Source organism: Geotrypetes seraphini, chromosome 1, assembly GCF_902459505.1.
Source record: "Geotrypetes seraphini chromosome 1, aGeoSer1.1, whole genome shotgun sequence".
NCBI lineage: Eukaryota > Metazoa > Chordata > Amphibia > Gymnophiona > Dermophiidae > Geotrypetes > Geotrypetes seraphini.
The window spans coordinates 489,007,231-489,033,252 of record NC_047084.1 but is presented as its reverse complement, the minus strand read 5'-3'; the positions used below and the strand labels follow the sequence as shown (position 1 = coordinate 489,033,252).

The window sequence follows — 26,022 nt, the reverse complement described above, 5'->3', positions numbered from 1 at the left end:
GACTTAGCCTGAGTTTTAGATTTTGGCTCCTTATGTGATTGAGTTTGATACTCCTGCTCTAAGAGATCCCTTGTGCTTATCCCATGCTTTCTTGAAGTCAAAGTGTCTCCACCACTTCTCCCAGAAGACTCTTCCATGCATCTACCACCTTTTCTGTAAAAAAGTATTTCCTTAGATTACTCAGCCTATCAGGGCCACAAGCCAGTTTAAGATTTTTGTAATTTCATCATATGTAATTATGTTACAGAAGTTTTGAAAACCTGATGGGTTGAAGCCCTCAAGGACTGATTGCCTACCCCTGCAGTGATGTTGGCAGGCATGCTGATACTAATGTATTGCCTTTCATAGCAGCACTAGCCTCAGAGCAATGGATCATCATGAACACCCACAGTGACCCAACAAGTAGTTTAGAAAGGAGCCTTTCAGAAGTAAGGAAAACTAAGATATTGGGAAGGAATAAGGAAAGACCTTTAGACTGTTACATCAGAAACTGCCAACACCCACAGAACACCATTATAGAAATGAAATCATGGTGGTCCATAGTCAAGTTAAGAATAAACTTTTCACTGATATTCCCATCTACTAAACATCCCTGAACACAAGCTGTAAGCTTGCCTATAGAGGCTGTGTAGACAATTCCTATTTGTAGTTAAAATCCCAAACATTCTGCTTACCTTCAATCCTATACTATAGGGTGGCTAGTTTGGAAAGACTTCTGAAGAAAAAGTGAAAAAAGGCTCAATGCAAAATTAGTACAAACTAGATACAGCAGTGGATATTTGACATGTTTTATTAATTTACCAAAATGCAAAATTAAAACCTTTGAATGCATAGTATTTCTATTACATGATCAGCCAGAACAGATAAAGTTATAAGCTGCACAATATACAATGACATGTAATTCAAGCCTTCAATTCATTAACTTTAGCTGCCAAGGTATCCTTGTTGGCTCCAGAAAATTCATGAACCTACAAAAGAAATAGAATAAATAGTTGGCCTACATCATTTTAAAATGGATTAAAGTTCATTAAGTATCATGTGAGCAACTTCACTGTAACTTAGATAAGCTGTGGTTGAACATACATAGAATCCCAAAAGTTTATTATTTTGTAATATAAAAAAGGGTAGAGTAGAAAATTGCCTAAAATAGAAAATTAGTCTACACCCTTCTAATACTAGGGTAGGAAGAATAGGACCAAATCCTGAGTATATCAAATGGAAAAACAAAAAACAGACCTTGTTTAAGCCACTACTGGCTAGGAAACCAGTTTCAGCAAGTACAATTGTGAATGTACATACAGAGGTCCCATAATAGTCATAGGTTAAAAGAAAACTCCAATTTTACTTTATACTACAGAGAATTGGTCTGTTCCTCCCTACATATTGGGAAAATGTAAAGCCTCTTCCTCAAACGTACATAGATAAGGCACTGTCAATAATAATATCCAATAGCACTAATATATAGCCACTTATCTTAAATTGAAACCTCAAAACAGCACCTTTTTCCAAATTCCAATGGAAGTGCCCCATTTTTCAAATCACATCTTCAGGGAACTATAGAGAAACTCCATACTGGCTGTAGTAGAAAATGGATATCTTCCTGTTCACAGCATTCAATTTCAAAGCAAAGTGTGTCAGTTGCATATCTTCATGTCATGACATCACTCAGCAGAATCACTTATCCAAACACCTGCCATTCTGTGGTCAAATTTAAAAAACTCTGGGGTACATATGTAAATATTAAATGTAAATAGTCAACGCTGTTCTGTCGCAATCTACATCTAATCTCCTCTACAAAGGTCAGTATGAAGTGGTTTGAAAAAAAAAAAAAATGGGTAGATCCCTCCTTTTATTCTGCATCTATAAGAATTGCCGCTGCTGGGTCAGACCAGTGGTCCATCATACCCAGCAGTCTGCTCACACGGCAGCCCTCTGGTCAAAGACCAGCACCCTAACAGAGACCAACCCTACCAAGGCCTGTTCTTGTTCAGCTGTAACTTGTCTAACTTTGTCTTGAATCCCTGGAGGGTGTTTTCCCCTATGACAGACTCCATAGATAAGAGTCAAAGATTCCAAAAGGTCCATCGCGCCCAGCAGTCTGCTCCTGTGGCGGTCCATCAGGTCCATGACCTGTAAGGTGATCCTTGTCTAACCCTTTGATCCCCTTTATCCTTTTATCTACACCCTTTCCTAACCTATATCTATCCCTATCTGTATCCCTCAGTCCCTGCATCTTTCAGGAATTTATCCAGTCCTTCCTTGAAACCCTGGAGCATACTCTGTCCTATCACAACCTCCGGAAGTGCATTACAGGAGTCCACCACCCTCTGAGTGAAAAATAATTTCCTAGCATTTGTTCTAAACCTGTTCCCTTTCAATTTTTCCAAGTGCCCCCTTGTTGTTGTTGGTCCCAATAGGCTGAAGAATCTGTCCCTTTCTACCTTCTCTATGTCCTTCATGATCTTGAAAGTCTATCATGTCTCCTCTGAGTATCTGCTTTTCCAGGGAGAAGAGCCCCAGCCTTTCTAACCTGTCAGCATATGAAAGGTTTTCCATACCTTTTATCAGGTTTTGTCGCTCTTCTCTGAACCCTCTCGAGTATCGACATGTCCTTCTTGAGGTATGGTGACCAATATTGGACACAGTACTCCAGGTGTGGGTGCACCATTGAACGATACAGCGGCATGATCACTTCCTTCGTCCTGGTTGTAATACCCTTCTTAATAATGCCCAACATTCTATTCACTTTCTTTGAGGCTGCTGCACATTGTGCCACTGGTTTCATTGTTGTATCCACCAGCACACCCAAGTCTTTTTCAATGTTACTTACCCCTAGCACTGATCCCCCCATTTTGTAGCTGAACATCTGGTTCTTTTTCCCTAAATGCATGACCTTGCATTTCTCTGCTAAAGTTCATTTGCCATTTATTTGCCCACTCCTCCAGTTTGTTTCGGCCCCTTTGTAGGTCTTCACATTCTTCTGCTGTTCTGACTCTGTTACAGAGTTTAGTATCATCTGCAAACTTTATAACTTAACACTTCGTCCCCGCTTCTAGGTTGTTTATTAATACATTGAACAGCGGCCCAAGTACCGACCCCTTGGTAGCCACTAATGGTTGGGGCATTTCCCAGTTTTTATGAAGAGCCATGCAAAGGTAGTCTGAGAAGTTCTTTAGGAGGCTCATCATAATCTATTCAGCACTGTAGGCAGAACCAGCTTCTAGCTTGACTGGTAGCTCTTTGACCAACTGGTGAATAAATTTGGTAAAAAGTCTCAGTAGGAGATTTAGCCCTTGGTGGAGACTGGGGTAGTATCATAAGCCTCTGTTGTAGACTCAGGTAAGTCTTCAGCTGAATCAGACTAAGTCAGTGTCATAAGTGTTTTGGTCAAGGAGTGCATCAAGATCGATGGTGCCGTCTAGCCTGTGTCGATTCAATGAGGATGCTGCATGAGGTGACACTTACACTTCAAAGACCATGAGAGAGAACCATGTTTTCTTTCCAAAGCTCCTGAAGAGGAACAATGCTTACTGGACCTGGAGCATTGAGGAGATGAGAAGTCACGATGCCTCAATGGAGAGCTGGACCTGCGATGAGATGGCCTATGCTTAGGTGTGGAATGTCTATGCCGCTTTGGAGAACCAGTGTCTGTACTGCAGGACCTGGTGGTCTTATGCTCAGGCTGGGTTGGTAAGTGACTGTCAGGGTAAGGAGTTTAAACATATCACTCATTTGGAAAAGTGCATCAAGCTTTTCACAGAATGAAAGCACCAGTACCTTTGGCCTTTCTGCCGGTACCATCAGTGCCACATCTTGCCTCAGGTGTGACCTCAAAGCAAATGCACACCTCAAGAGACAAGGTGCAAGAGGTCGTTGCTTGGTCGGCATCAAGGGACTTGATGCAAGAGTGACCTGTGACACCTGTTGGGAAGCTGGCAGCTTCTTAGCTGGCTTACCAGACAGAGCAATGTCTTACGCCGGTGTCGATGCCTTAGACGTCGAAGGTTGCGATGTCGTGTCCATGCCAGTGCCAAACATTTTTTCTTGTTGAAGCTTTTGGATCTTGATGGAATGATTCTGCAGGGTAGAACAGAGCACAAGATTCTACACAGTGCTCCAGGCCAAGGCACTGCAAGCACCAACTATGGGGGTCAGTGATAGAAGTTTGCCTTTGGCACCTGCAGCACTTTTTAAAACCTGTTAATGGCCGGGACACTGACGGAAAAAGCACTTCAGCCAAATCAAACTCAATAGCAGAGGAAAAAAGGTACCATCAGGTGAGCCACACAGAAGAAAAAAAAAATTCCCTGTTTTTTAAAAAATATAAAGTTAAGTAAACTTATGAGAACAAGAGGGCACTCTCTAAAATTGAAAGGGGATAAAACAAAAAACAAACAAACTGGTCTGAGCATTTGTGCTACCTATGATTGTGCACTGTAAAGTGGATGGCTACTAGGGCTCCAGCTTCAACTCACTAAATGCATTTGTAATATGTGGAACGGTAGCACACTTGAAAAGCTGCCACACCAGTGATCCTCACTGGTTGAGTGCAACCATCATCCCTCGACTTCTAGTCTGACAGGGAACCAGAATCCTCTAGGAAAACAGATATGCCTTTGTCCTAAGGCTCGAGTCAGATCTCTAATCCTCCCAGTCCTGCTCCCCTTGGACACTTAAACCAGAGTCTTTGCAGTGTGGAGACCTCCCAAAAAAGGTTCTCTCCCTGGTCCAATGTTGGTGTGCCCCCACACAGCATATCAGACCCATCAAATAAAGCTTTCCACAGGAGATTCAAACTCAAGTGTAAATCCTTGCCCATAAACACTTGCAGGACCTCAGACTGGCTTCTTGGGATTAACACACAGCTGGCTCCCTGAAACCCACCAGGATTCACACAGGGGCCCCACAGCCTGCACTCAAGTGTCTAATAAAATCAGAAGGCAAGGAGGTTCCCAGGAGGAATGGGCCCTGAGCTTCAAAGAAACCCAAAGTAGGTTGGCTCATCAGGAGGTTGCCCTGTGAGCTGCAGCCCACCCTTGTGGAATCTGTGTCCTCTCCTAGGCAGAGCAGCCCCCAAAATGAGGTCCTTCTAGCACCAAAATATCATTAAACTGGAGAAAAATTAATACTCAAAATTTTAAAAGACTGAACACAGCAAAACACAACTCAGTTTGCTCGCAGAAGGAAAAACCAAACAGGGAACTATATGCCACTGGTAAAAGAGGAGCTGAAAGAAGTGATTGACCATCTTTCTGCAAGCAGTTCACAAGCATGAATCCCCACCTAATGTACAGACTACTGTATTTATGTAACATAGTAACATAGTAGATGACGGCAGATAAAGACCCAAATGGTCCATCCAGTCTGCCCAACCTGATTCAATTAAAAAATTTTTTTTTTTTTTTTTTAATTTTTCTTCTTAGCTATTTCTGGGCAAGAATACAAAGCTTTACCCGGTACTGTGCTTGGGTTCCAACTGCCAAAATCTCTGTTAAGACTTACTCCAGCCCATCTACACCCTCCCAGCCATTGAAGCCCTCCCCTGCCCATCCTCCACCAAACGGCCATACACAGACAGACCGTGCAAGTCTGCCCAGTAACTGGCCTAGTTCAATATTTAATATTTTCTGATTCTAAATCTTCTGTGTTCATCCCACGCTTCTTTGAACTCAGTCACAGTTTTACTCTCCACCACCTCTCTCGGGAGCACATTCCAGGCATCCACCACCCTCTTCGTAAAGTAGAATTTCCTAACACTGCCCCTGAATCTACCACCCCTCAACCTCAAATTATGTCCTCTGGTTTTACCATTTGCCTTTCTCTGGAAAAGATTTTGTTCTACGTTAATACCCTTCAAGTATTTGAACGTCTGAATCATATCTCCCCTGTCTCCCCTTTACTCTAGGGCAGGGGTGCCCACACTTTTTTGACTCACGAGCTACTTTTAAAATGACCAAGTCAAAATGATCTACCAACAATAAAATTTTAAAAAAACACAATGCACACTGTACGCATAGAATTGTTAATTATCATTCCTATTCCGGGGTTTTTTTCAAAAAGGTCAAAGCAGATGACTCTATGCACTGTCACCTCATTAACAACCATACAAAAACAGACAAATACCCCCCTCCCTTTTTACTAAACCACGATAGCAGTTTTTAGCGCAGGGAGCTGCGCTGAATGCCCAGAGTTGCTCTCGACGCTCATAGATTCCCTGCGCTAAAAACCTCTATTGTGGTTTAGTAAAAGGGGACCATAGTGTAAAATAGACAGCAGATATAAATTCAGATACATTTTGATCACTAAATTTAAAATAAAATCATTTTTCCTACTTTGTCTGGTATTTCATGAGTCTCTGGTTGCATGTTCTTCTGACTGTGCATCCAATCTTTCTTCCCTTCTTTTAACCTGTATGCTTCCTCTCCTCCCGACCTCATTCCCCCCCCACGTTTTCTTCCTCTCTCCCTGCCCTCTTTCTTTCTCTCTTCATGCCCCCTTTCTTTTTTTCTGTTTCTCTTCTTTCCTTCTGTCTCCCTGCCTGCCCTCTTTCTCCCTCCCTGCCCTCCCCCAAGCCACTGCCACTGGATAACAGGCCCCCAAAGCTGCCCGCCGCCGGCCAAGCTCTCCCTGCTTCGGGCCCACCAGCATTCCTCTCCCCGACGTCAATTCTGCCGTCGGAGAGGAAGTTCCACTGGCCAGAACTTCCTCTCCGACGGCAGAATTGATGTTGGGGAGAGGAAGGCTGATCGGCCCAAGATCGACCTATTGGGAGAAATGCTGCCGGGTCCTGCCTTTGAGGAAACAGAAAGTAGGCAGGACCTGGTAGCAAGAAGAGCAAATCGCAAGCTTCACTGACCTGTCTCCCGCTTTAGCCCGCGAACGGGGCTCTAACATGTGCGTGTCGGCTTCCCTTCTCTCTCCCCCCCCCCCCCGACATAACTTCCAGTTTCAGAGGGAAGAGAAGGGAAGCCGGTACAAGCACACGTTAGCCCCCGGAGCATAAGTTCTCCAAGCCATTTTTTTAAAAAAAAATGTTGAGCAGCGGCAGCAGCAGAATTCAGGAGCGGGCCAGTCAGGAGGGGAAAAAGAGAAGGAAAGAAGGGAACCCGCTCTGCGATCGACTGGGGTCGCCTGAGCGAGCGACCTGTCGATCGCGATCGATGTATTGGGCACCCCTGCTCTAGGGTATACATATTCAGGGCTTCCAGTCTCTCCTCATACGTCTTCTGGCGCAAGCCTCCTATCATTTTCGTCGCCCTCCTCTGGACCACCTCAAGTCTTCTTACGTCTTTCGCCAGATACGGTCTCCAAAACTGAACACAATACTCCAAGTGGGGCCTCACCAATGACCTGTACAGGGGGCATCAACACCTTCTTCCTTCTCCTGACTACGCCTCTCTTTATACAGCCCAGCATCCTTCTGGCAGCAGCCACTGCCTTGTCACACTGTTTTTTCGCCTTTAGATCTTCAGACACTATCACCCCAAGGTCCCTCTCCCCGTCCGTGCATATCAGCTTCTCTCCTCCCAGCATATATGGTTCCTTCCTATTATTAATCCCCAAATGCATTACTCTGCATTTCTTTGCATTGAATTTTAGTTGCCAGGCATTAGACCATTCCAATGAAATTGTTATCTATGCTGTGTTCAGAAAAAAAATTGAGATCTTAAATAGTTTCAAAATACTTTTGCAATTCTTTAAACGTTTAGTATGACCTCTGAATGAAACCTTTAAGATAAAAACATGGCATTTGTGAACTCTGATACCGAGTTATTGCTCTTAATGAAACCCTAGAATTTACTGAGCCAACTGTAAGCTTGATGCACTAGAACTCCATCCAGTTGGAAAATAAAGTACTCAAGTGTCTCAAATGTCAAGCAGAAGTTTGCTACAGCAGGACTTTTCTCCCCCTCCCTAGCACTGTGTAGTTAGGTTCATCCACTTAGCCCTGGTTTATTCTTAAAAATAAATTTGGGTAAGGAAGAAAACAGCAAACCATGTTTATCCTGCTGAACAGTTTACCAACCTTTGTATTGTTCTTGTAGAACAGGAATGTTGGCATGCATTTTATATCACAGAATGCTGCAACTTCCTAAGAGAGAGAAATAAAAAGAGATCAGGCAAGATTAGTGCATAATATAAAAAGATGGGCTTGCTGGATCCTGGTTTGCCCAATATAGCAGATCAGTCTAACTGTGGGGACCCCATGTCATAAATCATATTGCGTTCCTCTAATCTAGATATCAATACCACCATTATATAATAAAATATTTGATTTCATGATTGCCTTAGCTATCCATCATATTGTTTCTAATTGGAAAAAATTCTAGGCTTAATTTTAACAAGTAGTAGAATCTCCTGTGTGTCATCAGAAAGTATGAGGAAAACATTCAAACAAAAACAGCCAGATTCAAAAATTTGGACCCCTCTTTGAATATGTAAGGACTCATGTAAATCCCAATTAACTTTACTTTGTATATTAACTATATTACATTTTGCATATTATGTATATTTTGCTATCTGCAGTAGAGAATGACACAGGGACCGTTTACTGCGATAAACCATGGTCACCGCAGTAAATCTGCAGTAATGGGAAATTTGCAACTGGTTTACCGCAGGAATGTGGACAAGATCTTTCACCGCCCTGTGGATGCAGTGAAAAGTCTTGCTCCTGTGGTAAAAAAAAATTGCACCTGTGCCAGACTTGGCATCTCCTCCCCAGCTCCTCTTGGGCCTATTTTACCTTCAGGAGCCAGCCATGCCACAATGAAGACAGAAGGAACCCCAAACCAAAGCCTGAGACCAATGTGATTTGAAGAATAAAATTACCAGAAAAGGTATAAAAATTATTTTGTGATTAGAATATTTCAGATTTGAAATATGTATCCTGCTAGAGCTGGTATTAGATATAATTGGGAACCTCAAAGCCCAGGCTGTGCTTCTTTAGCTTCCAGCTGGCTTAGGACTCTCTCTGAGAACCAGGGAGCAATTGCCCTAGTTCTCCCCTAACACTATTCTTGCCATGTATGACTGAAGTATTCTGTTACCTTGATTTTTCTATGTAGCATTCTGAAGTAATTTGGTTTGTTCGGTTTTCAAAATAGCAGAGGGGATATTTGTGAAAGGGAGGGGAGACAGGGGTTTTGTTGATCCTTGCTCTCTATTATTTGTGTTTATAAAATGACAATTGTACAGAATAGTCTTTTTATACTTTAAAATAAGTTCAGTATAAAATCATAACTATTCAAGGCTTGTGCAGGTGGGATATGACAGTTTGCAGGGCAGGGACGGGGATCGAGCTTGCAGGGACAGGGCGGGAATGGTGATAATTTTTTCCCCTGTGTCATTTTCTAATCTGCAGCTTATTTTGTTTTTATTCTTGTACTTTTGTATTTGTAAAATTTCAATAAAAAAAGGAAAGAAATTCTCCTTCATATTCCCACCAAATCATTCCAGAACTTGTGGGGATGCTACAAGAGTCCTCAAAAAAAGGCAAAAAAATCCCTACTGAAATTCCTAAGGTCCAAATGATGCTTCTTCCCTAATGATAGCCAGTAAATGCATGAGGATATGTGAATTGGATTATGTTGCTGCTTTACTAATGTCTTAAATGGAGTTCCCACTTTAAGCTCCATCCAAGATGTTACCACTAGGGCCATAGCAAGGTGTGATCACTAGAACTACTTGAGCCTAGGCTGCAGCACAGAATGCCTCACTCTTGCCCCTTCTCCCAAGCTGCGCCAGTGAATTGATAAGAATTGTTATAAGAATTGCAGCAACCACAACCTCGCCTGATGAAGGTCCATTGACTGGTCTAAACACCCTGGGAGGAGGCTTCTGGGAACTAGCATTCCCAGTGGCACACCAAGCAACTGACATGCTAATGCTACCCCAAAAGCTGACCCTTGAGTCTAGTTTAAACAGAAGCCAAAGCTGATAAAACAGTAAGATTACCCTTAAGGGCACTGTGGAAACCCATCCCTAGACTAACTGGCAAACTGCAGGTAGAAGATTAAGTGCTTGAGTTTTGGGGTTTTTTTGTAAATTCTTTATTCATTTTATAACTTATATCAAGTGTACAGTAAATATCAAACAATTATAATACAACATCACTTGAAAAATCTTCAGTATCATACACCAATAAGATTTAACCCCCACTCCCTCCCAAATTCATATATAACTAATATATACCATCTGAAAATAATCTTATGACATTCATATATATATATATATATATATATATATATATATATATATATATTCTTAATGGAAAACCAAGAAACCCCCTCCCACCCCAAATCCACATGTGTATTAAAATTGGGAAAAGTGTAACTTATTCATTACTATAATTTAATAATGGTCCCCACACATCCTTAAATTTATTATAATAACCTTTTTGAACTGCCAACGCTCTTTCCATTTTATATACATGACTAAACTAAACCTTAAGTTTATATACTGCATCATCTCCACGGATGTTGTGGAGCTCGGCACGGTTTACAAGAACTTAAAATATAGGAAGAGAAGGAAAAAGATTTACATGAACTTATATATAGAAGAGTAAGGGTAATTCCACCAAAAATAATTCAGTCTTCTACAGTCCTTCCAATTATATGTTATTTGTTGGATGGCAACTCCTGTTATCAAAAGCTTGTTATTAGCAGATATGACATTTAGCTCTCATAGACATGCCAAATAAAATTGTGTCATATGACAATGCTACATGATTCTCTAATAGGCAATTTATTGATCCCAAATAGATTCCCAAAAAGCCTTACTGAAGGGACAATAAAACAAATGATCTAAAGTTCCAGCTTCGAGATGACAATGCCAACATCTTAGACTTAGAGCAATCCAATTTTCGTAAATGAACAGGGGTCCAGAGTGCTCTATGCAACAGGAAAAACCATGTTTGCCTCAGACCCAGACATTGTACATCTCATCCTCCAAGACCAAATACGTGTCCATTGAGATGCATTAATTTGATGTTTAATCTCAATACTCCAAATATCTCCAAGTCCAGTTTTTGGTTTCTTATTTAAATAGCCAGATAATTTATACCACTGTGCGGCCTGATGACCCAGGAAGTCTGCCTGAAAGCATAAGAAATCTAAACTAAATTGATTAAGAGATTTCTATTCAGAGAACCCTGCCTGAACAGCCTGCTTCAGTTGCAACCACTTATAACTTTGTTTTCTATCAAGGCCAAATTTAAGTTGCAACTGTGAAAAATCCAGCAGTTTACCATTAGATATCGCATCATTTAATGTTTGTATACCTGCTTTAATCATTCCTTCCAGACAATTTTAAAATCGCCTATTTGGATCCTGGAGTTTAACCATATATTTTGATAAGTAGATTTTTGAATTGAGAGGTGTTAAATTATTAACAAATTGTAAAGTTGTCCATGTATCCATTAATAATCTATTATTTTTCCTTATTCTAGGCATTTTAAAAATGAGATGACGACTAAGTCTAATGGGAAACATGAGCTGCCATTCCAACCATAACCAATCCGGTAGCTTTTCCATGAGTTCTGGGAGGACCCAATACATACCCTGTCGCATAATATAGGATTGATGGTACCTATAAAAATTTGGAAAATTTACCCCACCCTTCATAATTGGCTTTTGTAAGGTCACTAAGGCAATTCTCGCCCTTTTACCCAGCCAAATAAACTTAAACATACTATTCAACTTTTTATAAAAAGACCCCTGAAAAAAAAACTGGAATCATACCCATTTGATAAAACAGGCAATATCATTAACAGTTTGGACTCTTCCCCACCAAGACAAATGCAACGGATTCCATTGTTCACATAACTCTGTTACTTTTTGTAATAGTCTTTTCATTTATTTTCATTGTCTCTTCAATTGTATTTATCCAAATTCCTAAATACTTTATTAATTCTTCCTTCCAAATAAAAGGAAAAGAATTGAATAAACCTTTTGTATAATGCACATTTAAAGGATGAACTTCTTATTTAGTCCAATTTATTTTATATCCTGAAATTTTACCAAATTCTTCAATCAAATTAAGCAAGCATGGAACGGTTGTCTTAGGATTCCTCAAATGAAGCAATATATCATCTGCATAAGCTGATACCTTATATTCCTTCCCAGAATATGGAATACCCTGTATCTCCTTTATCTGTTGAATAGCTAACAAGGGTTCAAGTACTATATCAAACAAAGGAGATAAGGAACAACCTTGTCTAACTCACCTTTGTAACTTGAAAGAATCTGAAAAATTATCATCAATATATAATCTAGCAACAGGAGAGCTATACGTTTGAATCATTTGTATAAATCCTGATCCCATACCAAACCATTCCATAGCTTGATACATAAAGGCCCATTCTACCCGATCAAAAGCCTTCTCTGCATCCAAGGACACTGAGAAGGCCGGGTCAATTAAGTCCTTTGTTAGATATAACATGTTAAAAGCTAATCTAGTATTATTAGAAGAGTGCCTCTGAGCAACAAAACCTGTTTGATGCATACCAATTATGTAAGGAAGAGCCTTTGCCAAACGTAAGGCCAAAAGTTTAGCCAATAATTTTCCATCCACATTAATTAAAGAAATAGGCCTGTAATTTGAAACCAAAATAGGATCTTTATTTGGCTTCGGCAAAACAATAGTTAATGATTCTGCCATAGTACCTGTAATACAACCTTTTAGTTGCGTCAGATATAAATTTAATAAATGAGGTAATAGGATACTTTGAAAATATTTATAGAACTCTACAGTATAACCATCACCACCTGGAGCGGTCCCAACTCTGAGATTTCAATGCTGTTTGTAATTCTTTTAGTGATATAGGCTCTTCTAAACTTCTTTTTACATGATCAGGAACTTTTGGACCCTCAATTTTAAAAATTCAAAACCATCTTTTTCCCTATTTAAATAAGACTCAGAATAAAGTGCTTGAATGTTAATGCTCTACTTAGGATTAGCAAAGATTAAATGTAAAGCCTTACAGCAATTGATGAACTCTGCAGCGAGGTTGATCTTGGGAATCCCTCGTAGAGAGTATGTTACTCTGGTGCTAAGGCAATTGCTCTGGCTTCCAGTGGCACAAAGGGTCTACTTTAAGGTGCTATCAGTGGTGCATCAGAGTTTGTATGGGTCTGGAATTTTCACTCTGTGGGAGGTATACCAACTGAGATATCCTAGGTCTGAAGGTACAATGAGATTGACTTCTATGAAGGAGAATACTAGTCGGTTTGTCAAATTAAGACTAGCAATTGTCTGTGGTGGGAGTAAAACTATGGAATTTTCTCCCTGGGATCCTAAGGACCTGTTCACATCGGTTACAGTTAAAGAAAATGTAACAACTGTATGTTGAGGCCTTCCTTTAAAGTTATGCTGGAGAGAATTTGATGAGTTGCTCTAGAATCATTGAAGATTCATGATATGTGATTTTTCTGCAAGTTTTCTGCTACTTTTAGTGGTCTATTTGGTGTACTGAAAGTATTTTATTTATGCTGCCCTCTAAACCACTGTGAATGTTTTTATATTGTAAACTGCTTAGTTATAGGCAGTCAAGAAATTTCAGATAGTGTTCATTTTCTAAATATAACTGGGGAAAACCATCCATTAGTATTTTGCACCCAGTCCTTAAACCACAGGTGTCAGAGGGCTGCAATCCAGTCAGGTTTTCAGGAATTCCCCAATGAATATGCATGAGATCTATTAGCATACAATGAAAGCAGTGCATGCAAATAGATCTCATGCATATTCATTGCATACTCCAAAAAGAGCTATATATCTATTGCACCTCATATAGTGCATATTCATTGGGGAAATCTGAAAACCTGACTGGATTATGGCCCTTGAGGACAGACCGACACCCCTGCCCCTTAAGCCAACTCTTGTAGCAGCTATAGTTTCCCTTTCAAAGTGAAGTCTATAAGATAAAGGGTAACCATAGCTTTTAGAAACTGCACAGGTTCATGAGTTGCCAAAATGTTAAAGCAATTTCATCATCTATTGCTAGTTTAATCCTCAAACATGTGAACTGTTTCAAAAGTGCTTTGGAAATTTAAGTCTTATTGCAACTTAGTCAGTTGTATGAGCACTTCACCTTACTGAATGCAGCAAAAAGGTGATCATTTAGCAGGTTAACTAGCCCTTGCTTCAAAGGTTGTGTGCAAAAAAGCTCAAGGTAGGTAATTCCTTTGGCACTATAGTGGTGTGCCAAGTCTGGAACCACTTGTGAATTTTGCATTCATTCAACTTTGGCCTTATTAATTTCTCTGTTGTCCCAATAGATTTGTCTATATTATAAAGGGATACATTTGGCTATTAGAAACATAGAAATAGACGGCAGATAAGGGCCACGGCCCATCAAGTCTGCCCACCCCAATAACCCTCCCCTACCTCTCTCTGCGAAGAGATCCCACTGGTGATCCTATTTTGACTTAAAATCAGGCACGCTCCTGGCCTCGACCACCTGCAGTGGAAGATCATTCCAGTGATCAACCACCCTCTCGGTGAAGTATTTCCTGGTGTCACCGTGTAGTTTCCCGCCCCTGATTTTCCACGGATGCCCTCTTGTTGCCGTGGGGCCTTTGAAAAAGAAGATGTCCTCTTCCACCTCGATAAGGCCCGTGAGATATTGGAACGTCTCGATCATGTCCCCCCCCCTCTCTCTCTGCGTTCGAGTGATTGCAATTTTCAGCCTTTCCTCATACGGGAGATCCTTGAGTTCCGAGACTATCCGGGTGGCCATACGCTGGACCGACTCAAGTCTCAGCACATCTTTGCGGTAATGCGGCCTCCAAAATTGTACACAGTACTCCAGATGGGGTCTCACCTTGGATCTATACAATGGCATAATGACTTTGGGCTTCCGGCTGACGAAACCCCTACGTATACAACCTATGATTTGTCTAGCCTTAGATGTAGCTTTCTCCACTTGCTTGGCAGTCTTCATGTCCTCACTGATGATCACCCCTAAGTCACGTTCTGCTACAGTCCTTTGTAGGATTTTACCATTAAAGGTGTAAGTCTTGCATGGATTTTGGCTGCCCAGGTGCATGACTTTACATTTTTCGGTATTGAAACTGAGTTGCCAGGTCCTGGACCAGTGCTCCAGTAGGAGTAGGTCATGCACCATACTGTCGGGCATTGAGTTTCCGTCCGGCCTTGTGCTTTGGTCTGACGTGTTCCTGCCTACTACATTGCATAGTTTGGCATCATCGGCAAATAGCGCTATTTTACCTTGAAGTCCCTCAGCCAAGTCCCTTATGAAGATGTTGAATAGGATTGGGCCCAAGACCGAGCCCTGCTGCACTCCACTGATCACCTCCGTCTTTTCGGAGGGGGTGCCGTTCACACCATCCTCTGAAGCCTACCTCCAAGCCAGTCCCTAACCCATGATGTCAACGTGTCTCCTAATCCTATAGAGCTCATCTTGTTCAACAACCTGCGGTGTGGCACGCTATCGAATGCTTTGCTGAAGTCCAAGTATACGATGTCTAGGGACTCCCAACATCCAGCTTCCCTGTCACCCAGTCAAAGAAGCTGATTAGGTTAGATTGGCAGGACCTCCCCTTAGTAAATCCATGTTGACGCGTATCTCGTAGATTCTCCTCGTCCATGATCGTATCCAATTGGCGTTTGATTAGAATTTCCATTAGCTTGCTCACTATTGAGACTCACCGGTCTGTAGTTAACAGCCTCCGTCCTGCATCCTTTTTTGTGGAGTGGAATAACGTTAGCTGTTTTCCAGTCCAATGGGACTTTACTTGTACTAAGGGAGAGATTGAAGAGCGCGGATAGCGGTTCCGCCAAGACGTCACTTAATTCCCTGAGTACCCTGGGATGTAGGTTGTCTGGCCCCATTGCTTTGTTAACCTTGAGATTAGATAGTTCAAAGTGGACAGTGCTGGGTGTAAACTCGAAATTTCGAAATGGGTCTGCAGAGCTATTCCTTGTCTGCAGCTGAGGGCTGAATGATCTATAAGTTATAGTAGCTATATTCCAGTTCCAGTATCAACAAAGTTGTAAAAATAGTAACATAGTAGATGACAGCAGATAAAGACCCGAATGGTCCATCCAGTCTGCTCAACCTGATTCAATTTAAATTTAATTTTTTTCTTAGCTATTTCTGGGCAAGAATCCAAAGCTCTACCTGGTACTGTGCTTGGGTTCCAACTGCTGAAATCTGTTAACCTACTCCAGCCCATCTACACCCTCCCAGCCACTGAAGCCCTCCCCAAACATCCATACACAGACAGTGCAAGTCTGCCCAGTACTGGCCTTAGTTCAATTTTTAATATTATTTTCTTATTCTAGATCCTCTGTTCATCCCACGCTTCTTTGAACTCAGTCAGTTTTACTCTCCACCACCTATCTCAGGAGCGCATTCCAGGCATCCACCACCCTCTCCATAAAGTAGAATTTCCTAACATTGCCTTTGAATCTACCACCCCTCAACCTCAAATTGTGTCCTCTGGTTTTACCATTTTCTTTTCTCTGGAAAAGATTTTGTTCTACGTTAATACCCTTCAAGTATTTGAACGTCTGAATCATATCTCCCCATGTCCCTCCTTTCCTCTAGGGTATACATATTCAGGGCTTTCAGTCTCTCCTCATACGTCTTCTGGCACAAGCCTCCTATCATTGTCGTGCCCTCCTCTGGACCGCTTCAAGTCTTTGTCCTTCACCATATATGGTCTCCAAAATTGGACACAATACTCCAAATGGGGCCTCACCAATGACCTGTACAGGGGCATCAACACCTTCTTCCTTCTACTGGCTACGCCTCTCTTTATACAGCCCAGCATCCTTCTGGCAGCAGCCACTGCCTTGTCATTTTCGCCTTTAGATCTTCGGACACTATCACCCCAAGGTCCCTCTCCCCATCTGTGCATATCAGCTTCTCACCTCCCAGCATATATGGTTCCTTCTGATTATTAATCCCCAATTGCATTACTCTGCATTTCTTTGCATTGAATTTTAGTTGCTAGGCAGTAACCATTCCTAACTTTTGCAGATCCTTTCTCATATTTTCCACTCCCTCTTCGGTGTCTACTCTGTTACAAATCTTGGTATCATCTGCAAAAAGGCATACTTTTCCTTCTAACACTTCAGCAATGTCACTCAAACATATTGAACAGGATCGGCCCCAGCACCGAACCCTGAGGGACTCCACTACTCACCTTTCCTGCCTCTGAGCGACTTCCATTAACCACCACCCTCTGGCATCTGTCCGACAGCCAGTTTCTAACCCAGTTCACCACTTTGGGTCCTAACTTCAGCCCTTCAAATTTTGTTCAACAGTCTCCAATGAGGAACTGTATCAAAGACTTTGCTGAAATCTAAGTAAATTATATCCAAGTGATTTTAAAAGTTGATTTTATAAAGCCAAGTGTATCCCTCATGTGGTACACAGAAATCTATTGTATCAATTTAGGCCAGAAAATTCAAAAATTCACAAGTGGTTCCAGACTTGTACACCACTGTAGATATCAGGGCTGTGGAGTTGGTAGATAAATATTAGACTCCGACTCCTCAGTTTTTTGTACTTTCGACTCCGACTCCAAGTACCTGAAATTTCCTCCGACTCCTCGACTCGACAGCCCTGGTAGATATACACCTATCATCCCCTCCCTATACATAAGCCATATGAAAGTATGAAAAATTCATAGCAGATTAACTTTTTGCAGAGTTGGTGCCAGCTAAACTCAAAGAACAAGTTGAGAAAAACATGCAGAGCATAGCTTCTAGGATGCTTTCCAACATCTGTCTGCTTGTTGCTATGTGTTATGCTCATGGCTGGCCAGGGCCTGGCAAGTGGTCACTTTGGCTATTAGGTGTGAATCTTCATGTCTGCTTGCTTTTTAGCTGCAATCCTTGCCTTACATTTGTGCCAGACAATTAAGCAGCCTTACAACTTACTTTTGTGAGAGCAAGTTGTTTATCAACTTGTATCATATCTTATACTGTTTCATGTCTTACCAGGAAGGGCCGAGGAAGGTTTTTTATGATACTGTAATTAGGAAGGGCCTGAGCTCATTCCATCTGTGAGAGTTAGGAGATAAGGGAGACACCTGTTACTGCAGAAACAGCAGTGGCTGTGTATGAGAAATTCAGCACTTTCTGTGCTATATAAGACAGTCACATCTTAGAATTTGAATTCAGCAATAGCCCTGGGAACTATGTACTGTACTGACCTATTGATCGCTCGACTTCCTGATCAGGCAGAATGTGGCAGACAGTGAAGTATTCTATTTGGTGTATATAGATATTCTCTGCTTATATCCTGTATATTATCTGATGTCTATCTGCATTATTTGCCATTATCTGATGTTTATGCAATAAAGAATCATTACTCATAAGCTTTGTTGGAGGTGACTTCTACATACCCTTGTTAGATAAACACGTGGCAGAACACTACGTTTTACTACATGTATGCTATGCTACAGAAATAGAATGGATGTTAAGAGAAATGAGCTTCCTCAAATACCTTGGTGTACTTCTGTGGGAGAAAGTTCTATCTAGATGTTTAGACTTGTCTACCAGTTTTCCCCCAAATGCCAAGTTCCATCTCATTCTGTTTGAGTTTTGTTCCTATTCAGTCCTTCAAAGGTTAGACTTCCACTTGGGTGGAAAAAAAAAAAAATGAAGTTTACCTGAGCGTCATCCACATCAACTTTATAGAATAAGACATCTGGGTTCTGTTTACACAGTTCCTAAAAAAAACAAACAACTTTTCATATTTTAAACATGGTATCTGGAACGTGAATTAAAAATTATCCAACTTAAAATGGGATAGTATCCCAAACACTGAAAACCTAAACCAGGGGTAGGCATTTCCTGTCCTCGAGAGCCAGAGCTAGGTCAGGTTTTCAGGATATCCACAATTACTATGCACGAGATAGATTTGCATCTGAAGGAGGCAGTGCATGCAAATCCATCTCATACATATTCATTGGGGATATCCTGAAAACCAGACCTGGCTCTGGCTCTCGAGGACTGGAATTGCCTACCCCTGTTCTAAAAAAGAGCAACAAGAACAGTATCACCAAGTAAATATTTGATATGATGGACCTTGTCAGTAAGTCAGATTCCTGTGGCTTGCATAAGAATATTTATCTACATAACTGCCTATAAAGCAGTTGAGTATTCCTAGCTCAAACCCCATCTAGTCGTTCCTATGAGCAAAGCATACTATTGTGCAGCAACTTATTTGAATGTGACCACCACCACCACACAAACAGCACTAGAGCCTGCCCAGCACACTTTAAACAATTGGAAAGATGCAAAATAATTTTTCTAGCTGCTTGAAGCTTGACAAGTAGAACACTAGTTATCTCTTTTCTGGGCCCCAGTAGGTATTAGAGAATGAGGAACATGTTCCTATAAAGCAGTTACTTACTATAACAGGTGTTATCCTGGGACAGCAGGCCGATATTCTCAACATATGGGTGATGTCATCCACGAAGCCCCGATGTAAACAGCTTCACAAGCAGACTTGCTTGAACTTTTAGAAAGTTTGCAACTGCTACATTGTGTGAGTGCCTTCCCGCCTGAGGTATGGTGTGCATCTCCTCAGTTCAGATAGCTAGCTAAGAAGTCAACCAGGGGAGGTGGGTGGGTTGTGAGAATATCTGCCTGCTGTCCCTGGATAACACTTATTACGCTAAGTAACTGTGCTTTATCCCAGGACAAGCAAGCAGCATATTCTCAACATATGGGTGACCTCCAAGCTAACCAGAATGGGATGGTGGGAGTGTTGGCAATTCAGGATTACAAATTTTGTAATACTGCCTGGCAAAGTGGCCATCCTGTCTGGAAAAATAATCCAGACAATGAGGTGAATATATGAACCGAGGACCAAGAGGCAACTTTGCAGATTTCCTTAATAGGAGTAGATCTAAGGAAAGCTACAGATGCCACCATGGCTCAAGCTTTATGGGCTGTGACTCGACCCTCTAGGTGCAGTCCAGCCTGAGCACAGCAGAAAGATGCAAGCTGCCAACCAGTTGGATATGGTGCGCTTGGAAACTGGATGTCCCAACTTGTTTGGATCAAAGGAGACAAAAACTTGAGAAGATCGCTGTGATTTAGTCCTTTGTAAGTAGAAAGCCAAAGCACACTTACAGTCCAGAGTATGAAGAGCTGTTTCTCCAGGATGAAAATGAGGCTTTGGAATAACAATGGACTGATTTGAGATGAAATTCTAAAACTTTAGGTAAGAATTTAGGATGAGTACAGAGGACCACCTTGTCATGATGGAATACTGTGAAAGGTGGGTCTGCTACTAAAGCTTGTAGCTCACTGACTGAGCAGACGCGAGAGCAATGAGAAAAACCACTTTCCAAGTGAGATATTTCAGATGAGCCGAAGACATTGGTTCAAATGGAGGCTTCATCAACTGAACAAGAACACTGATATCCCAAACCAATGGAGGCAGTTTGAGGTGGCTTGACATTGAAAAGTTCTTTAATGAATCTGGAAACCACAGGATGAGCAGAAAGGGGTTTCCTTTGTATAGGCTGATGGAAATCAGCAATTGCACCGAGATGGACTCTAATGAATGTTGATTTGAGGTCCGATTAGGATAAATGCAACAGGTAATCCAAAACTGAAGACAGAGGTAGATTAAGGCTCCTTGTGATGAATGGTGCACCAAGCAGAAAACCTAGTCCATTTCTGGTTGTAACATTGCCTAGTTGTAGGCTTTCTGGAAGCCTCTAAAATATCCTTGACAGATTGAGAGAAATGTAGATTGCAGTTATGTTGAAAGGTACTGGGGGGGCTGCCTGCCTGCCCTTTGCCCTGGCCTACCACCAGAGGGGGGGCAGGGTACAGAGCCTGGCAGGGAGAATTTAGTTCAGAATGTTTTTTTTTTCTTGTTTTCCTCCTCTAAATCTAGGGTGTCTTATGGTCAGGTGCGTCTTACAGCAAAAAATACAGTAACTCATGCAGAGCCTTGAAACGAGGGCTTCTCAGTTCTATGAAAAACTTAGAACTGAGGAGATGTTGAGGAGATACACGCCCTACCTCGGATGGGAAGGTACAGTCAAACCTTGGTTTATGAGTGTACCGGTTTGCGAGTGTTTTGCAAGATGAGCAAAACATTTGCAAAATCGGTACCTTGGAAACAGAGCTTGACTCTATTTATGAGCACCCCCCCGTGATCTGGCATCCCCCGCCGCCGTTTGGCATCCCTCATGCACCCACCCACACACAAATTGGTTTACCCCCATATGGCACCGGCACCAATGCACAGAACATGCCGGTGCCTGAAGATCCGCTGTCTTCCTTTTGCTGGGCCTTGAGCATCTTGTGGATGGGTGCATGGGGGATGCCAAAATGCGGTGGAGGGGCCTGACATGAGTGGGGGATGCTGGATCGCAGGGGGATGTGGAGCAGTGCTGGTGGGGTTAATATGGAGCAGCGCTGCTGGCCTTGTGGGGATGGGTCAGAACGCATCAAGCGAGTTTCCCTTACTTCCTATGGGGAAACTCGCTTTGATACGAGTACTTTGGTTTATGAGCATGCTTCTAGAATGAATTATGCTTGTAAACCAAGGTTCCACTGTACTTGAACTTTCTAAAGTTTTTCAAGCAAGTCTGCTTGTGAAACTGTCTGCATCGGGGCTCTGTGGATGACATCACCCATATATCAAGAATATGCTGCTTGCTTGTCCTGGGAAAAAAGCTCTTTTATCCCATCTTTAATTGGGATCCAAACAAGACAGTGACTACAAAAGACTAAGAATCAAGGAGAATGCACTTCTCCCATAGACTTTAGAAGTCTGCAGAGCACTGTCCTTTAAAAAGTTCCAGTAGTTGGAACATAAGGACAGTGCTGGGTGGACTTCTAAGGTCTATGTCCCAGAAATGCCAAAGAATTTAATCATGGAGTGACTGACAGACTGGATAAACCATTCAGATCTGCTATAATTTATTGTAACAAAGAATCAGATCTAAAAAGTGTTACAGAAAGGAAGGACGTTTAGAATGCCTTTCAGGAAGAGATGAGGGGGGGGGGGTTCCCTGTGTAACTGACTGATGAAGAGGCATAAGCATGAGTGATAAGATTTTCTTTGGAGACCTGTGAACCAGAAGGACTAAACTGAATGGGCTGCTTTTATGGAATTAAGAGTTCAGTGAGACTAACCAGCATGTGGTGAGACTGTTCAATTCAGTCACTTGGAACCTAAGACAGCACTGAATCGTAGTGAGTTTTCCCTTTAAGCAAGGGAAAACTCACTACGATGTCAGTATCTATAAAGTCACCATTTTTTTAGTGCACAGAACAAAGAATCAAGTGTAATGAAATTTATGGGTGAAGTGTCTTCCTGTGTGAATTTAATCATTTTTGAAATCATACCATTTGTGAGGATGTTTTATATATTTTATTTAGATAGAGCACTTTACAATCCCCTAAAGCCTTAGGTGAAAACTGGTTCCCATTGGAAATTACAAGTGCTTGTAAATTGCTCTACAGATTAGCAAGTGTTAAGTTTTAAAACAGTTGTCACAGTTGCTATTTCCTGTAAGATTGGGAAATAGATGAGTTCTAGATCCCATGTCATTATGTCTTAAGTGAACATGTTACCCACCCCACACACACAATTTTGCTGATGGGGCTGGGAAGATGTACCAACTTATGTTTAATAATTGATTCATAATCTCACAATGGCCAGTCACTTGTAATTCGGAGAGATTCTTGGTTTATTTCCTACCAGTTAGGATGCTAGAAGACTTCCAAGGTCTTGAATATTTAAACTACATTTGTGTCTGGTAGTTTTTTTTTCCTTGACTTCTTCTACAGATAGAGGAAAGAGCTGAAGGGGTATGAAGCCTGTTCAAGTAGTCATTTATAGGAAGGAAAAATTATGCTTTACCTGTTAATTTTCTTTCCTTTAGATCAGTGGTTCCCAACCCTGTCCTGGAGGAACACCAGGCCAATTGGGTTTTCAGGCTAGCCCTAATGAATATGCATGAAGCAAATTTGCATGCCTATCACTTCCATCATATGCAAATCTCTCTCATGCATATTCATTAGGGCTAGCCTGAAAACCCGATTGGCCTGGTGTTCCTCCAGGACAGGGTTGGGAATCACTGCTTTAGATGCAGCAGATGAATTCAGAGACCAATGGTATAGCACACATCTACCAGCAGGCGGAGATAGAGAAACTGATTAACAGGTGGTTCTATTGGCTGGCACTCCTCCTGTATCTTCAGTATAGCTCCTTGCCCAAACATCCGTAACCATCAATAGGCATAACATGTAAAAAAAACTTTTCCCATAACAAATCTCAAAAGGCAATAATACAGAACACAACCATTAATAATAAACTGCAAAAGTTGCAAAAGAAAAACTGACAGACAATATCTAGAAACGGTGGGGCTCTGGATTCATCTGCTGCATCTAAAAGGAAAGAAAATTAACATGTTAAGAACAATTTTTCCTTCCTTAGCAACAGCAGCAGATGAATCCAGAGACCAATGGGATGTAGCAAAGCAATCCTCAATCTGGGTGGGAAGCAAACGCCACTTCCGAAACAACCGAAGCACTAAACACATCCACTGCATGCGCCCCCACATCCAACTGGTAAAGCTGAGATAAAGCACTCGAAGACCAAGTAGCTGCGAGACAAAACTCCTCCAAAGAAAAAAACCTCTGGACCGAGTCCAAGAAGTAACCATCGCTCTGGCGGAATGGTCATGAAGTTTTCACCAACTGCTTCCCTGCCATCAAGCAAGTGTAAATGTCCTCCTGGACCCATCGAGCAATGGAGGCTTTGGACGTCGTCATACGAATGAGGCGTCCCTTGAAGAATACAAAAAGGTGATCTAAACCAGTGGTTCCCAACCCTGTCCTGGAGGACCACCAGGCCAATCGGGTTTTCAGGCTAACCCTAATGAATATGCGAGAGAGAGATTTGCATATAATGAAGTCACAGGCATGCAAATCTTTTCCATGTATATTCATTAGGGCTACCCTGAAAACCCGATGTAGTGGTCCTCAAGGACAGGGTTAGGAACCACTGTTCTAAACAACTAAGGTCGTTCAAAACCTAGCTCGGAGAACGCTACGCACTTTCAAACAATGCAGTGAATAAAAGTACATTTCCTATTTCTCCTCCCAGGAAGAAGGAAGGAAAAGTGTGTCAAAAGAAAGGATGACACCTCCTTAGAAAGAAATTGTGGTACCGTCTGAACTGACACCCCAGATTTTGTAAATCAGAAATAGGAATCCTTGAACAAGGCCTGCAACTCAGAAAACTGCCGAGCTGAAGCCATGGCCACAAGAAACCCAGTGTTCAACAGCACAGCCCTTTAGAGTCTCAAAAGACAAGGATGAAATGAAGCCTTCGGTAAACTGCGAAGAAGTATCTTAAGACTATACTCCGTACAGGGCTTTCTAAGAGGTGTACGAATATACCATACTCTGTTTAGGAACTGAACTACATGAAGCTGAGAAGTAAGCTAAGAGCAATATACCTAGCCCTTGTAACAAGTTAAGAATGGCACTTGAAGCTGAAGGGAATTGAACGCTAAGCCTTTGGCAATACACCCGTGCCAAAAAAGAACTCTGAAAGGGTAAAAATGTTAAGTACCCAAGAAAGGAAAAACCTCTAAAAGGAAGCAGAAGCCACAGGTGAAGACGTCTGTATTGCCTGGATAAGAGAATAAACAACCTGCTTCACATAACCGTTACACGTCAGCCATGACTTTTAAAAAGCTAGGTCGTAATACCAAAGTAGTACGAATATCCATGTTGATCGGACCCTAGGTGAGCAAATCCGGAGATATCAGGAAACTCAACAGTCTAGCTGTCGAAAGACTCAGAGCTGCATAGCAAGGATGATGCAGCCAATCCAGAGATTCTACAAATACTGTGCCCTGAAAGTGAGCTTGAGATGGCAAATCCAAGCCATCATCAGCCAGGGGAAAACACTGAAAAAGAGAAACCAGAGGCGAGAAAGAATCCACGCTGCTACCCCCTCCCCCCACCCCCCACTCCCTGTGCCCGAAGCTAGGAAGCTTAGAATTTTGAGACGAGGCCAGGAGTTCCAGGAGATCTCACTTCCATAAAAACAGCTGGAACACCTGAGCCAAAATTTTCAATATCCAGGATGTAGAAGATTTCATTATTACTAACATTTAAACTTTTTTGAGCGTACACAGCGCTGTACACTGTAACATACAATAAATGGGCCATGCTCAGATTCCTGGGAGAGAAAGTCTATCCCAACTCTTTTCCTGACCCATAAAATGTTCTGCCAACTGAAGAGGAAGATGAGGGTCCACCCACTGAAGTAGAACCACAACTTTACCTGCCAACTGAGTACATCACCTACTGCCCAGGCTGTAGAGAAATACACCCATTATAATACTGACTGAAAAGGCCTTCAGCGTCATTCCAGAAGAATGGTCTGAAGCTCTAGAAACAGTAGCCTGACCATGCTCCAGAGTAGAAGAATGAACAAGTACTGAGTCGCCTCTTAAGACCAGACTCCTGGAGCTGAGGATGGAAGCCACCGAGCCCCCCAACCTGACAGCCCGGGATGGTCGGTGGTCATGAGCTAGTCCAGCAAAGACAGAGACATGCCTTGAAAAGAGAAATCGCGCTGAGCCACCAAATCATACAGAGCGATGCAGGAGGAGCCTACCAAATAATTGGAGCCCTGAGATACCGGGAACCACCGGAACAAAAGCGACTGCTGTAGCGTAAGAAGGGGAAAGCAAGCCCAAGTTCCCAGTGGAGTCAGCAATATGGATCCCAGAAACTGTACAGAATCCCATACTCTTGGTCATGGTAAGCGAAGAATACCAATCTGAGACTGAGACCCCACGCCCAAGTCTCCAGAAAGAAACACATGTCTCTCCTATATGAATAAAAACATTACCCCGATATACCTATAAATAGTACAGGAGAAAAGAGCGCTGTGCAAATTCGAAGATGCACGTGTAAAGAACTGAGGAAAAGATACCACCCTTTTCGTGTCAGTCAAATGGCCCGACTGGAAGTCATCCGAATCAAGCCAGCAGT

The 26,022-nt window shown here is 42.0% G+C and overlaps 1 protein-coding gene across 2 annotated transcripts in view; it reads right to left on the bottom strand.

Moving 5' to 3' along the window:
• Positions 1-772: 772 nt before the first annotated feature.
• LOC117351338 (thioredoxin-like) overlaps positions 773-26,022 on the bottom strand; it is a 68,032-nt gene continuing 42,782 nt past the window's right edge. Inside the window, exons 3-5 of one of the 2 annotated variants that reach the window (XM_033926521.1) lie at positions 18,642-18,701; positions 8,027-8,092; positions 773-968 (exon numbers count right to left, since the gene is read on the bottom strand). In XM_033926521.1, the coding sequence (XP_033782412.1) occupies positions 903-968; positions 8,027-8,092; positions 18,642-18,701 (192 nt within the window). In that variant the 3' untranslated portion in view covers positions 773-902. The remainder of the gene's footprint in view (positions 969-8,026; positions 8,093-18,641; positions 18,702-26,022) is intronic. The other variant, XM_033926530.1, reaches the window with a different exon arrangement.